Source organism: Equus caballus, chromosome 24 (assembly GCF_041296265.1).
Source record: "Equus caballus isolate H_3958 breed thoroughbred chromosome 24, TB-T2T, whole genome shotgun sequence".
NCBI classification, from domain to species: domain Eukaryota; kingdom Metazoa; phylum Chordata; class Mammalia; order Perissodactyla; family Equidae; genus Equus; species Equus caballus.
Window position 1 is genome coordinate 26,071,221 of NC_091707.1, and position 15,854 is coordinate 26,087,074.

A 15,854-nucleotide genomic window follows, 5' to 3' on the forward strand; every position below is an offset into this window, starting at 1 on the left:
AAATTCCTGGTTATGCATGCATTACCTAAATTAACATGAGAAGAAATAGAAAATCTCAACAGACCTATAACAGGTAGAGATTAATCAGTCATCAAAAACTTCCCAATGAAGAAAATTCTAGGACCAGGTGACTTCTCTGCTGAATTATACCAAAGATTTAAAGAAGAATTGACACCAATGCTTCTCAGACTCTTTCAGAAAACAGAAAAGAACACTTCTTAACTCATTCTGTGAGTCCAGCATTGCTTTGCTACCAAAGCCAGGAAAGACATCACAAGAAAAAATATTACAGAACAATATCCCTTATGAATTTGGATGCAAAAATACTCATCCAAATACTACGAAACTGAATCCAGCAAGATACTGAAAGGATTATACATCATGCCTAAGTAATATTATCCCAGAAATTCAAGGGTAGTTTAACATAAGAAAATCAAACACTGTAATGCACCACATTATTGAAAGAGCAAAAAGAAACCTACATGATCATCTCATTTGACACAGAAAACAGTTAACAAAAATTCAACTCTCTTTCATGATAAAAGCAGTCAGAAAGCCAGGAATAGAAGAGAACTCCTGGGGCCAGCCTGGTGGCGCTGAGGTTAAGTTCTCACGTTCCACTTCTTGGCAGCCCAGGGTTCGCTGGTTCGGACCCCGGGTGTGGACATGGCACCGCTTGGCATGCCATGCTCTGGTAGGGATCCCACATATAAAGTAGAGGAAGATGGGCACAGATGTTAGTTCAGGGCCAGGCTTCCTCGAAAAAAAAGAGGACTGGCAGTAGTTAGCTCAGGGCTAATCTTCCTCAAAAAAAGAGAACTGCTTAACATGATAAAAGGCATTTGAAAAACCCACAGCTAACAATGTTCAATGGTCAAAAACTCAAAGCTTTCCCCTTAGATCAGGAATAAAGCAAGGATACTTGCTTTCACCACTTATATTGAACATTGCATTGGCAGTTCTAGCCAGAGCAATTAGACAATACAAAGAAGTAAAAGACATTCAAACTGTTAAGGAAGAAGTAAATCTTTCTCTAGTCACACGTAACATGATGCTTTATGTAGAAGATCCTACAGAATGCACAAGAAAGTTACTAGAACCAATAAATGAGTTCAGCAAAGGTGCAGGGTGTAATACCACACACAAAAATCACTTGTGTTTATATAAATCAGCAATAAACAATCTGAAAAGCAAATTAAAACCAACTCCATTTAAAGTAGGATCTGAAAAATAAAATGCCTTGGAATAAATTTAACCAGGAGGTAAGACTTGTACACTGAAAACTACAAAACTTTGCTGAAAGAAATTAACGAATAACTAAATAATTGAAAGGCATCCTATGTTCATGGATTGGAAGATTTAATATTGTTAAGATGTCAGTACTTCCCGTTGTGATCTACAGAGTCAGTGTAATTCCTTATCAGAATTCAAATAGGCTTTTGTTGCAGAAATGAAAAAGCCATCCCCAAAATTCATATGAAATTACAAGGGGCCCCAAATAGCCAAGACAATCTTGTAAAAAGAAGAACAAAATTGAAGGACTAACATTTCCAAATTTCAAAACTTAGCACAAAGCTTACAGTTATCAAAACAGTGTGGCGCTGGCATAGATATAGACTAGTACAATAGAATTGGGGATCCAGAAATAAACCAAGGTATCTATGGCAAATTGATTTTAGACAAGGGTGCTAAGTCAAAGCTGTGCAAACAGCTTTTGGAGAGAAAGTCTCTTCAACAAATGGTGCCTGAACACTTGGATTTCCACATACAAAAGAATTAACTTGAACCCATAGCTCACACCATACATAAAAATTAACTCAAAATAGATCATCATCCCAAATAGAAGAGCTAAAATCATAAAATTCTTAGAAGAAAGTATAGAGATAAATCTTCATGACCTTGGATTCTTACATATGACATCAATAACATGAGCAACAAAAGAAAGAAACATAAATTTGATTTCGTCAAAATTAAAAGCTTTTGTGTATCAGAGGATGTTATCAAGCAAGTGAAAAGACAACCTGCAGAATGGGAGAAAATATTTGGAAATCAAATATTGGATAAAGGTTCAGTATCCAGAATATATACAGAACTCCTACAACTCAACAACAACAAAAAACAATTCAATTTAAAAATGGCCGAGGACTTTTGAATAGATATTTCTCCAAAGAAGATACACAAGTGGCCAATAAGCACATGAAAAGATTCTCTCCATCACTAGTCATTAGGGAAATACAAATCAAAACCACAGTGAGTTACCACTTTACACCCATTATAGTGGCGATTAAAAAAAAAGAGAAGAAGTATTGGTAAGGCTGTGGATAAATTGTTATCCTTATACATTGCTCCTAGGGATGTGAAACGGTACAGCCACTGTGGAAAACTGTTTGACAGTTCTTCAAATGCTAAACATAGAATTACCATATGAATGAGTAATTCCACCCCCCTGGGTATACAGGCATAGCTCAGAGATACTGTGGGTTCAGTTCCGGACCACTACAATAAAGTAAATATCACAATAAAGCAAGTCACTTGAATTTTTTTGGTTTCACAGTGCATGTGAAAGTTATATTTACACTGTACTGTAGTCAGTCAAGTGTGCAATAGCATTATGTCTAAAAAGGCATTGTACATACCTTAAGTAAAAATTACTTTAATCTGAGCCTTCCATGAGTTGTAATCTTATGCTGTTGGTGGGTCTTGTAAAAATGCAGTATCTGTGAAGCGCACTAAAGCAAAATGGAATAAAACAAGGTATGCCTATATCCCGGAAAGAATTGAGAAGAGAGACTCAGGTATTTGTATGCCAGTGTTCATTGCAGGATTATTCATAATAGCCAAAAAATGGGAACAATCTAATTGTCCATTAACAGATGAATGGATAAACAAAATGTGGTATATACATACAATGGAATATTATTCAGTCATAAAAAGGAATGAAGTTCTGATACACGTTACAACATAGATAAAGCTTGAAAACACTGTGCTGAGTGAAATTAGCCAGACGCAAAATGACAAATATTGTATGATTCCACTTATATGAGGTTCCTAGAGTAGTGACATTCATAAAAACAAAGTTGATTAGGAGTTACCAGGGGCTGGGATGAGGGGGAAAATGAGGAATTATTGCTTAATGGTTACAGAGTTTCTGTTTGTGTGATGGATAAGTTTTGGAAATAGCTAGTAATGATGGTTACTTATGATTGTGAATGTGATCAACGTCACTGAATTGTACACTTAAAAATGGTTAAAATGCAAATTTGTTAAATATATTTACCACAATAAAATAAAAAGGAAAACAAAAACCAGTTGACGATAAATGTGATCTTTATTTCGGGACTTTAATTTGTACTCTGTTGCTTTATATATCCATCCATATGCCAGTACCACATTGTCTTGAGGACTGTCACTTTGTAGTTACTTGGAGTTAGAAAGTGGGAATCCTCCAACATTCTTCTTTTCAAGATTGTTTGACCATTCTGTGTCCTGCATATCAGTTTTTGAAACTTAGTTCTTAAGCCCAGCTCTGCCACTCCTAGTTGTGGGATCTTCAAAAAATTGCTTATCTCATTTTCTTTTCATAATCATAATTATAGGTTATGAGAGTTAAATGAGAAAAGTACCTGAAAAGCCTTACATAATGCTTGGCACATAGTAAATGCTCAAAGAACTACTAGTATTAGTATTGCTACTTTTACTGCCATTATCACTGCCAAGGTCATACCATCTTTATACGTTGACTAGAGTAAAATAGAACTCTTCCTCCAGAGTCTGTTTTTTCTTCAACAATGAAGACAGTGTGTTGTAATAGAAAGAGCATGAAATCTGGAATGTCTGTAACTAATAAAATACTGATAGTATGTTAAATTTAAAGATATTTTAAATTTAGCTGTATTTCATGATGCCATGAAAAGAGAAGTTATTTTCAGAAATCAGTTCAAAAGTCAAAATTAATAGTTGGGAAAGGTGCCATTAATTTGATTGTAGTTAGGGAATAGGAAAAAAAGATGAGTTGAAATAAGTTTATTCTTGAAATTTTCTTCCTGTTTTTTTTTTTTAGCTAACTTGCTTATGACTCAGTTGTTTAATTACTTCTAGAATGTTTCTTTTTACTGGATTTTTTTTTGGTGTTTTATCAGCTTTAATCTGATTTTTCATTTCTACATTTAGTATAATACAGAGGCCCTCCAAATTTCCTCTGTTTTTAGCTATATGATCATATGATTATCCTACTGTTTTTGTCAACATGCTATTCATATGCATAATATTTATATGTCATATGTCCATTTTAATCCAAGTAGGAATATGTCAAATCATATATCTTACCTGTCATAACTGTTGTCATTTGTTTGAAGTTGATGTAGGAATACTAATTTGGAAGCCTACCTTCCCAGTGTTGGGATTCCAGCAAAGGCAATATTTGACGGACTGTTAGTCAATATTAATCAAGAGAAAAATGAATTGTTTCTTGAAGTAGAATTGAACTGAAGTTTATCATAGCAACTTTATTTTTATTTTTCTTTTAGAAATCAGCTATGGCATCTTTGAATCATTACTGTACTAACAAATTGAAACTATTTTTGTTATCTATGCTGTTTATGTAACAGGTGTTGTAAACTGCTTGTGTTATAACCAGTCTATTTTGCAATGATAGGTACTTTTTAAAATCTTTATTTTGAAATAATTTCAAACTTTCAACTTCTACCTAGTTCTCTTGTAATATTTTAGTGCATTATATTACAGATATTTGTTTATTCGTCTCCTCCCCTACAAGACTGTGACTTCTTTGCATCCTCATTCCCTGGCTTATATCCATTACATCACATGAACTCAGTGAATAAAATGATGAACTTGTTATTTTCAAGGCTATAAATCGAAGTCCTCGAGGTTTCAGTAGTCTTTTTGCTCTAATGTTTTCACTGATAAGCCAACAATCTCAACTTCTAATTGAATAACTTTAATAATTGACAATGAAAACACTTTTTAAATGCCTACTTTAAACCCATTACAGAGAGTTATATAATTTTTCATTTTAGTAACATCTAGTGCTGTTATATTACTATATTTTACTAGTTATATTACTATGGTCTTATTTAGTATATCACTTATATACCTTTTATAATATGAATCAAGTTAAATTTCATTAGTGTTTTCATCATTCCATCGTGGCACTTTAAGTCTAGGAAATAATTCTCAAATGAAGATCTGAGCACTAGTTTCATTAAGAAAGATAAATGGTAATATTAGAGAGTTTAAATGCAGAGTTTTTATTAAAAATCGTTTGGTTGGATTAAGTTATTTTTTAATGGAAACTAGAATGTCATTTATTAATTTACATTTGAGACAGAAGATATCCTAGTATCTAGAGTACGTAAGTGCCTTATTTATGATACTATCTTTTCTGATATTGAGACACTTATAACATGTTATCAAAAAATTCCTTTTTAAACACTGAATAGCAAAGGTAGGTAGGAAGGTAATCTTGGAGTTTAAGAGCATAGAGCAGCTATCTGATAGAGATATGATAGTAGCCAAAATGCAAGCCATATATGTAATTTAAAAGATTTGGTAGCTGCGTTTTAAAAACTAAAAAGAAGCAGGTGAAATTAATTTTAATAATGTGTCTTATTTAACCCAGTATGTCCACAGTGTTATTTTAACATGTAATCAATGTTTTTAAATTAATCTTTTTTATGCTAAGTACTTGAAATCTGGTATGTATTTTACACTGAATGTACATCTCAATTAGCTCCTTCACTTACTAGCTCCTTCACTTGGGAAAATTACTGAATCTCTTCGTGTCTCGATTTTCTCCTTTTTACAATGGAGACAATTGTAAGAATTAAATTAGATAATATATGACATTTCTGGTAAATGGTGTTACATAAATCTTAGCAGCTTTCTAAAAAAGTATATCAAACAAGTGAACATGAATGTAATCACATCATGGTCTCAAAGCAAAGATCTTGTGTTAGGGATTAAATTTGCAACCCTCAAACACTCATCTCTTTCCCTTGGACAGTGCTAGGCACACATATCTCTCTGACTCCTTCTTTAAATTATTTTTAAAAAGATGCAAAATCAATATTAGTTCATCTGTTGTAACAAATGTACCACAGTAATGCAAGATGTCAATAACAGGGAAAACTGTGGTGGGCAATCTGTGCAATGAATTTCTATACTTTCTGCTTTTATGTAAACCTAAAACTACTCTAAAAAGTGAAGTCTATTAATTGAAAACAAACATGGTGTCTTCTATTGATTCTTGATACATCTTAGTTGTGACAGAATCCATCAGTAAAAGTGGCAGTTTCAGCATCATTAAAACCATCAATAACAGAAGTTCAGCTATGGTTAAAAATCTAACAACGTTTTCTCTTCCAGTAGTCATTCAATATCTACCTCTTTTTAACCAATATATGGAAAACTTAAGCACAAAATGGTTGTTTTTCCTCCATGATTATTGGGGTGGGAAATGAGCACTTTTTGGTGGCACTCTGATGCTAATGGCAGAAATAGTCCATTTTTTTTTTTATACACTGTTGCCGGTTTTGAGAATATTTTCTTCTCCTAATTTCAGGTTGGGTGGGACTATATCAGCATACAAGATAGTACCAGATGAAATAGAAGAAATCAAGGTATAGTATGGCATTTTTCACCTCTACAAAGACTTAGTATCTTGGAGGGAGGGGAAGAATTGCTTTTTCTTTAGACTGTTGAATCTTTGGGTGTGTTAGGATATCATTTAATTCCCAGTTATCCTATTTGAATTAAAAAAATATACATCAGATAATCACTATCAGATTTCATCTATCATTATCAATGAATTTCTACGAAAAATATTAGGGGAATCAAAATAGAACCCTTTCCTGTGAAATTCATTGAAAATCTGCTTAAGAAAGTACTGTGTATAAGCATTAGTGTGCATACTGGATTTTTTTTTGTCTTGTTTTAATTTCTTTTCCCTATAAGCTTTCGAAACAATTATAAACAGGATCAGTCTTCTAGTAAATCTTTCCTGATTCCTTCGAAAACACAGTATGCCGATTTCAATTTAATATTTACAGTCCAATAAATTAAAAATTAACCTTAGTTTTTGAAAATTACAGCATTACTACATTCTCCTGTCTCTAACATTTTAATAAATCTTATGGACTTTTGGTCTTCTAGTGTAACATGCATCCCTTGTTCAAAAGTAATTTATAATCTAATGAGAACTGAGCGTACTATCTATTCTGTAAAAAAATTTGACAATTAGACAGCAATAGTCAAGAATAAACAATACTGGGGCCACCCAGTGGCACAGTGGTTAAGTGTGCATGTTCTGCTTTGATGGCCCAGGGTTCGCTGGTTCGGATCCCGGGTGCGGACATGGCACTGCTTGGCAAGCCATGCTGTGGTAGGTGTCCCACATATAAAGTAGAGGAAGATGGGCATGGATGTTAGCTCAGGGCTAGTCTTCCTCAGCAAAAAGAGGAGGATTGACCGCAGATGTGAGCTCAGGGTTAATCTTCCTCAAAAAGGAAAAATAAATAAATAAATAAAAAGAATAAACAATACTGAGTTAAGTTGTTAACAATGGCAAGTAAAGATCTCAAGAAATTAAGCTTGATTTGATCAAACTTTCAAAATTAAGTTCAGTAAATTCAAATCTTAGTAAATAATTCTTTAATTTGTTTACATTATTTTTAAACCAGTGAGGCTCAGTGATCTTTATTATGTAATATATTATTAGTTTTAATATGTCGGATGTTCTGTTTAGTCAACATCAGGAATTAATACCATGATTATGTTCTAGCATCTAAAATAACCAGGAATGTCAAGAGACTCATTCCAACTTGATAGAAATTCGTAAAATAGTTTGGGTGGAAAGAACCTTAGGTCTGATCTAGATCCCTTATTTTTCGGAAGAGAAAATGGAAATTAATAAAGGTGAGCTTGTTAAAATTGATTGTTTGAGGTGTAGTAATTACTTGCCCAAAATATAATCAAGTGTGGTTAAAGGGTCAGAGTAACCAGAATTTATTATTTCTGGAAATATTTTATAATGACTCAAAAACAAAACCAAACTCTAGAAGCTAAGTAATCCATAAATGTATGTATAAATAATTAAGCAGCATTTATATAAAGGATATGGAGTTAAAAATCCATCTATCTTAAAGGTGCTCTGTCTTATGTTACAATTATAATACTTGTTAAGTGATAATGGTAAACAAAACATTCTATGAAATACATAGGAAGGGTACTTGGCCATTGGAAAGAGATAATCAGCAAAGTCTTTCCAAGAGGTAAACTCAGCAAACTGGAGTTCTGTGCAGAGGCAGAGGCACTTGTGAAAGCATAAGCATGAGATAATTTGGCATCAGATCTCAGTAAAATAAAGACTGTTGAGATATAGGACTGGCAGTGGGCCTTACTGCCATATTAAGAAATTGGGATTTTATACAGAAAACTATGGGGTGCCATTATGTGGTTTTAAGAAAAAAGTAACGTAATTAGCTTGGTAATTTTTTTAGATTTTTCTATGATGAGCAAGAACAATTATTTCAGCGGAGAAAAGGAGATTCCATCCACAAGGAAGGAAACCAGATTGCAGGAATGTAGGCACAAAATAATTAAAACCTGAACTAAAGCAGTGGCAGTGAGGTTAAAGAAAAAACTCAGATTCAAGAAATATTACTTAAGAAAGTAGAGTAAACAGTACTTGATTTATTGGAAGTTTAGGGGAAGATGGAAAAGTTGACTCAGGTTTCTGGCTTGGAAAACTGAGTAGATTGTGTTGCTGTTAGGGAGGAGAAACAAGAGAAGGAATAAGTTTGAGAGGAAAGAGGGTAAGTTTTGGACTTACTGAATTTGAAGCTAACCAAGTATCCACTAAGTCATTGGATAAATTGGCCTGGAACTCAGAAGACAGATAATTCTTTCAACTGATACTGAGATTTGTCATTATGCAAGAGTTAGTTGAGGCTGTGCCAGTGAATTGAATCACCTAAAAAAGCTATATGAGGTAATAACAGTGGATGAAAACTGATGCCCTGGCGAGGGCACATCATAGAACCAGAGGACTGATATATTCTTTATTAATTAACAGAAATGTTGCTCTTTTTTTAATAGTGACTTTTCTCTAAAGAAGTTGTTTTGTCATTTTGTTTTTGAAATTCTAGAGTCATAAGAATTATCCCTCAGGAGATTCCTTGAAAAAAACCATGATTCATAGATGATATGTAATATATGATTTTCTCCATCAGTTACTGGTAATACATCTAAAACAGCTTCAGAGAGTTTGAGGCCTGAGGCATAAAAACTATGAATTGATTCTTGCTTTCAAAAGTGTTGGAAGAAAAGCTGTTATAAAATATTTCAACATTTGATGGCACCATTAGCATTTTCAGCTAAAATCAGATACAATCTTTTTGTTTTGATTGGAGGAAATGTGAAACATCTGGTTGTAATGTTCATTTTAGTTGGATAACGTCTAGGTGATTTTAAATTATCTAAATAGTACAATTGAGTTTAAATTCAAAATATACTGCCTGTAATATACCATGTATAAATAAATATACATGTGTATTTTTACTATTAAAGAGATTTGATTGATTGATGAAACGTAATTCAATTTTTGTCAGATGTGATAATCTTTCACAAGGTTTCTAGCACCAGAAATCATTATTTAGTTCATACTTTGTTTGAATTAAGCATACATTTATTGATTACAATGACTCACCTAATAGTGAATGGATGCTTGGCCAAAGGCTTAAGGGATAAAGAACGAATACATTCTGGCCCAATCACAGGTATCTCTTCCACCCAATGTCCTGAGTTTTTATCATTATCAGCTCCTTTCTTTTATTTAGTTTTACCACCTGTGTACACATCTCTAAATATTATACTTTATTTGTGCTTCTCTTTGATTTTAATATGAATTGTATGCAATCTTTTGTGCCTTGCTTCTTTTGTTCACCACTGTTTGTGAGATTCATCCATGTCGTTGTCTATAGCCAAAGTTTTTGGGTTTTGTTTTTATTTTTTGTTTTTTTTTGGTGTAAAATACTCCATTGTGCAAATTATGGAGACAATCTGTTCTTAGACATTCAGCTTGTTTCCATTTGGAATTATTATGAAAAATGCTGCTATAAAATTCTTGGGAAGGCATTCTGCTACACATGTGTAAGAATTTCTCTAAAGTATATACTGAGGAATGGAATTCCTGGATTTTAAGTAATGTGTATTTTCAACTTTTCTGGATGAAATTAAACTGTTTTCCAAGGTTGTTATGCCAATTTACACTACCACCTTGGATGTATTTATTTTAAATAGAGATATTTAAATATTAACTCTATAATCTATTTGTAATTTATATTGATATAAATTTTTTTAAAAATTATGTATTGGATGACTAAACTGACAGAATATTTTCCAAATGTATCTTTATTTTTCCAGTCCAATTTATTGGAAAACCCATCTTTTCCCCCACTGGTTCAAATTGCCTCATTTATCATAAACTGGAACAGGCATGGACAAAAAAGCACCTAGAAAAGCCTGTTCCCCTTGGCCAAAGGACCTGGGACAAGAGTAGAGTAACAGAAAACCTTTTTGGCAATACTTGCCCTACTCCAGCCAAACCCAATGGGAAAACTACTTAGCTCCCACACAGTTTCGGCAGAGCCAAGTCAGGTAGCTGGTCTTCTACTTCACTCCCTGCCATCCTACAGGAGCAGGTGACAGAGCTGTGAATCCCTCCCCTGGTGATCCTGGCAGAGCTGAGCAGGGAACTATATTTCCATCCATGGCGGAGCTCTGATTTTCCCACCAGGATACTGTAGGTGGGACCAAATGAGGAATTGATCTTCCATCACCAGCCCAGGGGAGACAGGCTGTGCTCTGATTCCTCTAGCAGAGTAGAGTCAGTGGGGTCCAGTGATAAGCTGAGTCTCCACTCCTTCCCAGCAGCAGTAAGACTAAAGAGGCAGTGCAAGGTGGGGCTAGTCACCATTCTGCTTCACTTTCCCTTTCCTGTATCAGTGAGGCCTATAAGGGAGAAGAGCCTTTTACCCCTGTCTTTATCAACAAGACTGAATGAGAAGGAGATAGTTGGTACTCTACTCTCAGTATGAGTCAGCCTTCCACATCCCCTCTTGGTGTCAACAGGGCCAAGCAGGGAGCTGAACATTCACCCCTACTATCAACAATGTGGAGCAAGGTGATACCCCACTTTCACCAGAAAGGTTTCAGCAGGGCCAAGACAGGAGCTAGACTTATACCCTACTGTCTTCCATGAGGCAGTGTAAATTGGTGCTTCACTTTTGCCAAAGTGGTGTCAGTGGAACCAAGCAAGAAGCTCAATGTGCATATCCCTATGACCCTCATACTATTCTTCAACAAGGCAGACATCTGCTAAAAAAGAAGATTAAATAGGATCTGCAGTCTCATAATACCCAAAATGTCCTGGGTACAGTCAAAAATCACTCATCATACCAAGAACAAGGAAAATGACAACTTGAATGAGAAAAAACAGTCAAAAACACTAACACAAAGATGACTCAGGTGTTGGAATTATCTGATAAAGATTTTAAAGCAGTTATCATAAAAATGCTTCAACAAGCACTTATTAATTCTCTGAGACAAATGAAGGAAATAGAAATTACAAAAGGGAACCAAGTGGAAATTACATAACTGAAAAGTACAATCACCAATGTAAGAAGACTCATGGAGGGGGGTGCGGGCGGGAAGCTCCAGAAAGAAGTGGCGCAGCATTTTTCAAGTGCTGAAAGGAAGGTCAACCACAACGTCTGTATCCATTGAAATTCTTCAGGAATGAATGTGAAATAGGGGCATACTCAGACAAAAGAAAACTCAAAGAATTTGTCCCTGGAAAACGTAGAAACAGTGTTTGAAATAACCTAAGACCCATTCATGATAAAAACTCTCAGCAAACTAGGAATAGACGGGATTTTCTGAACTTGAACTACAAAAGAACATCCACAAAAAACTTGTAGCTAACATCATACTTAATGGTGAAAGAATAAATGATTTCCCCCTGAGATCTGGAACAAAGCAAGGTTGTCTGCTCTCACTACTTTTATTCAACTAAATACTAGAAGTTTTAAATAGCACAATAAGGCAAGTAAAAGTATTAAAAGACACAAAGATTGGGAAGTAAGAAATAAAACTCACATGATTATCTTTGTAGGAAAAAATACCTACAGAAAAATTCCTAGATTTAATAAGTTAGTTGGTTAATTTGGGGGATATAAGATCAACACCAGGGGCCGGCTCTATGGCTGAGTGGTTAAATTCACATGCTCTGCTTCGGCGGCCCAGGGTTTTGCTGGTTTGGATCGTGGGCGCGGACATGGCACCATTTGTCAGGCCACCTTGAGGCAGTGTCCCACATAGCACAACCAGAAGACTTACAACTACAATATACAACTATGTACTGGGAGGCTTTGGAGAGAAGATAAAAAAAAGATTGGCAACAGTTGTTAGCTCAAGTGCCAATCTTAAAAAAAAAAAAGAATCAACACCAAAAAGAAAAAAATTGTATTTTTACATACTCAAAACACTTGAAAACTTAGGTTTAAAACAACAACATTTACAATTCCTCCAAAGAAAGTTAAATACTTAGACATATACTTAAGAATACACATATATTATCTGTATGCTGAAAACTAGAAAATGCTTAAGAGATAAAAAGGCACTTGAAGAAATGTACAGACATAGCATCTCCATGGATTGAAAGGATTTGACATAGGAAATATGTCACTTCTCCCCAAATTGACCTATAGGTTTATGCAATTCCTATAAAAAATCCAAATTTTTTTGCAGACATACAATTATGTACATTTATTCTAAATTAGATACAAGGCATTGGTCCTAGAACAGCTAAAATAATTTTGAAAAAGACAGTGGAAGGACTGGGTCTACCCAGTGATAAAGTTTACTATGTAGCTGCCGTGATCAAGGTGGTATGTAGTACTGGCAGAAAGACAGACTCATAGATCAATGGAACAGAATAGACAGCCCATAAGTAGAAACACGAATATGTTCCATTGATTTTTTTTTTTTTTTAAAGATTGGCACCTGAGCTAACATCTGTTGTCAATCTTTTTTTTTTTTTCTTCTTCTTCTTCTTCTCCTCCCAAAAGTGCCCCAGAACATAGTTGTATAGTTGTATATTCTAGTTGTAAGTGCCTCTGGTTGTGCTAAGTGGGACACCTCCTCAACATGGCTTGATGAGCAGTGCCATGTGCGTGCCCAGGATCCAAACCAGCGAAACCCTGGGCCGCTGAAGTAGAGTGTTTAGACTTAACCGCTTGGCCACGGGGCCGGCCCTGATTGATTTTTAATAAAGCTACAAAAGGAATTCAATGGATATCCTTTTCAACAAATGATGCTAGAACCATTGGTCATTTATAAGCAAAAAAATGAACCTCAGCCTAAACTTTACACTTTATATGAAAATTAACTGAAAATGCAAAATAGACTTAAATGTAAAACATAAAACTTTTAGAGAATAAAAGAAAAAATTTTCAGGACCTACAGTGAGGCAAAGAGTTTTTAGACTCAACAACAAAAGCCCAATCTATAAAAGGAAAATTTTATAGATTAGTACTCATGAAAATTTTTAAATTTTTCTCTGCATAAGAAACTGTGAGTAAATGAAAAGACAAATTGCACAGTGGGAGAAATTGTTTGCAAACCACATATCCAACAAAGGGCTTCTATGTAGAATAGAATATATTAAAAATTCTCAAATTCAACAGTAACAAAAATTTTTTTATTAGACAATGGGCAAAAAACACAAGACAAAAAAGTTTTTAAAAAAATATACAAAAGTTTAGATGAAAGGTCATTAACTTTACAGTTTAATTTGGGAAGCAAATATATCTTTTTATTAGTGAATATTCACATTCAGAAATGTAATATGTCTATAAGTAAAGTCATTTAGTCTTGTTCCTAAAGATCTTTGCAATTTCTTTTAAAATTATTTTTAATTATATCCTGCTTTTTCTTTCTATAAATGGAATATTTTCTCTATATTTTTATTTTAACATTACCTATATATTTTAACATAATTGAGGTGTAAGATACTTTTAAAGATTAAGTTATCACCAAATCTACTTTTGCAAATCATGAATGAGGAACTCTGTTGGACTCATTTCCCAGTAAATCAACCAAATCTGGTAAAAATTATAAAGAACCATTTAAGGTATCTGGATATTCTAAGGACATACAACAAATCAAACATTTATTCAGGTAAATCTAATATCAGATAAAATAGTGAGAGTCTGTGGCACTTACCCACAACCTGATCCCTCTCCCACCCCTTTTCAGCTCCCAATTAGATACATATTTCTCCAAGATGGGCAGGCCTTCATCATTTCTCATGACTCCAACTCTGATTTGCAGAAGTTAAATTCCTGATGAGTGCAGCTAAAAGGTCAGGGGCTCCCTTCCTCTGCCTAGCCCTCATTCTTAGACTGGAATCTAAGCCCAGATGCAGCAGGCTGAGAATACTGGAGGCCTGATCGTCCTTACCCCAGCTTGCTCATAGGGCAGAACATCCACATAGGAGAGGAAAGCTAAGAGACCAAAGGCTTCCACTGCTACACAGCACTTGAAACAGTGGCTTAATGATTTTATCCAAGGCAGTTCATAAGAACAGATTGCTCTAAAGCTCTTCCCAAAGGAAATGGCCTTATCTGAAACTGAATGTGGGGAAGTTCAAGCCTAAGGACACTCTCAAAAGCAGTGGAGATTTTGGTACTAAACAATTAAGAGGAGGCTGATAAGGCTGATAATCGTTCTAAAAGAGCAAGAAGCTTAATCAGTTTACCAGAAAGAACTTGGGAAAGAAACAGCTAAAAAGACTTCTCCTTGGATCATAACAAACCTCAAAGACTGGACTGAAAAACTATGCTGCCTGAATTTAATTAATCAGACTATGGAGCAATTTGTGTCCCTGGGCATTGTTTATAACAATAGTGCAGTTAGCTGGAAATTAATGGAGCATTTAACAGCTGGTTCTGCCCAGCACAGAGGCAGATAGCTGAACAGAGAGCTCAAGGAAACAAAAGGGACGGTCAAAGAGAGCCCTACTAAAACCACTGTCATCCCGAGGTAGCTTTGTGTAAGCCTTGACTGCGCCCTCTGGAGAATGATATTGGAAGTTTCACACTGAGTGGAAACAGACTTTGCTAAAGTAGCCTAGTCAATTCAGTAAACAAGTAAACAAGCAAAGAACAACAAAAAAGCCCTGAAGAGAGGGAGGAGAGTCAGCATCCACAGTAGCTACAATATGTTATATAACATGTTGAGTTTTTGGGTTTTTTTGTTTTTTTTTTTGTGGAAGATTGGCCCTGAGCTAACTACTGCCAATCCTCCTCTTTTTTTGCTGAGGAAGACTAGCCCTGAGCTAACATCCGTGCCCATCTTCCTCTACTTTATACATGGGACGCCTACCACAGGATGGCTTTTGACAAGCAGTGCCATGACTGCACCCAGGATCCAAACCGGCGAACCTTGGGCCGCGGAGAAACGGAACGTGTGAACTTAACCACTGCGCCACCAGGCCGGCCCCACATGTTGAATTTTTAATAAATATTACAAGACATGAAAAGAATAGGAGAGTGTGACTCATACCCAGGATACGAAGCAGACAACAAACACTGCCTGTGAGAGGTTCTAGATGTTAAGTTTAACAGATATATTTCAAAGCAGTCTATCTAAATATGTTTTTTAAAAAACAACTTAGAGGAAACCTACAGAAAGAAGTAAAGAAAGCTGTGATGACAATGTCTCCTCAAATAGACACTATCAATAGAATTTTTTTTTTTTTAAGAAAAGAAGCAAAT

The 15,854-nt window shown here is 34.9% G+C and overlaps 1 protein-coding gene across 50 annotated transcripts in view; it reads left to right on the forward strand.

Moving 5' to 3' along the window:
- The window catches only part of GPHN (gephyrin), a 562,862-nt gene that overhangs the window by 228,249 nt on the left and 318,759 nt on the right, over positions 1-15,854 (forward strand). For all 50 annotated transcript variants that reach the window (XM_023627936.2, XM_023627927.2, XM_070249606.1 and 47 more), the window contains one exon: positions 6,581-6,638. In XM_023627936.2, coding sequence (XP_023483704.1) covers positions 6,581-6,638 — 58 coding nt within the window. The remainder of the gene's footprint in view (positions 1-6,580; positions 6,639-15,854) is intronic.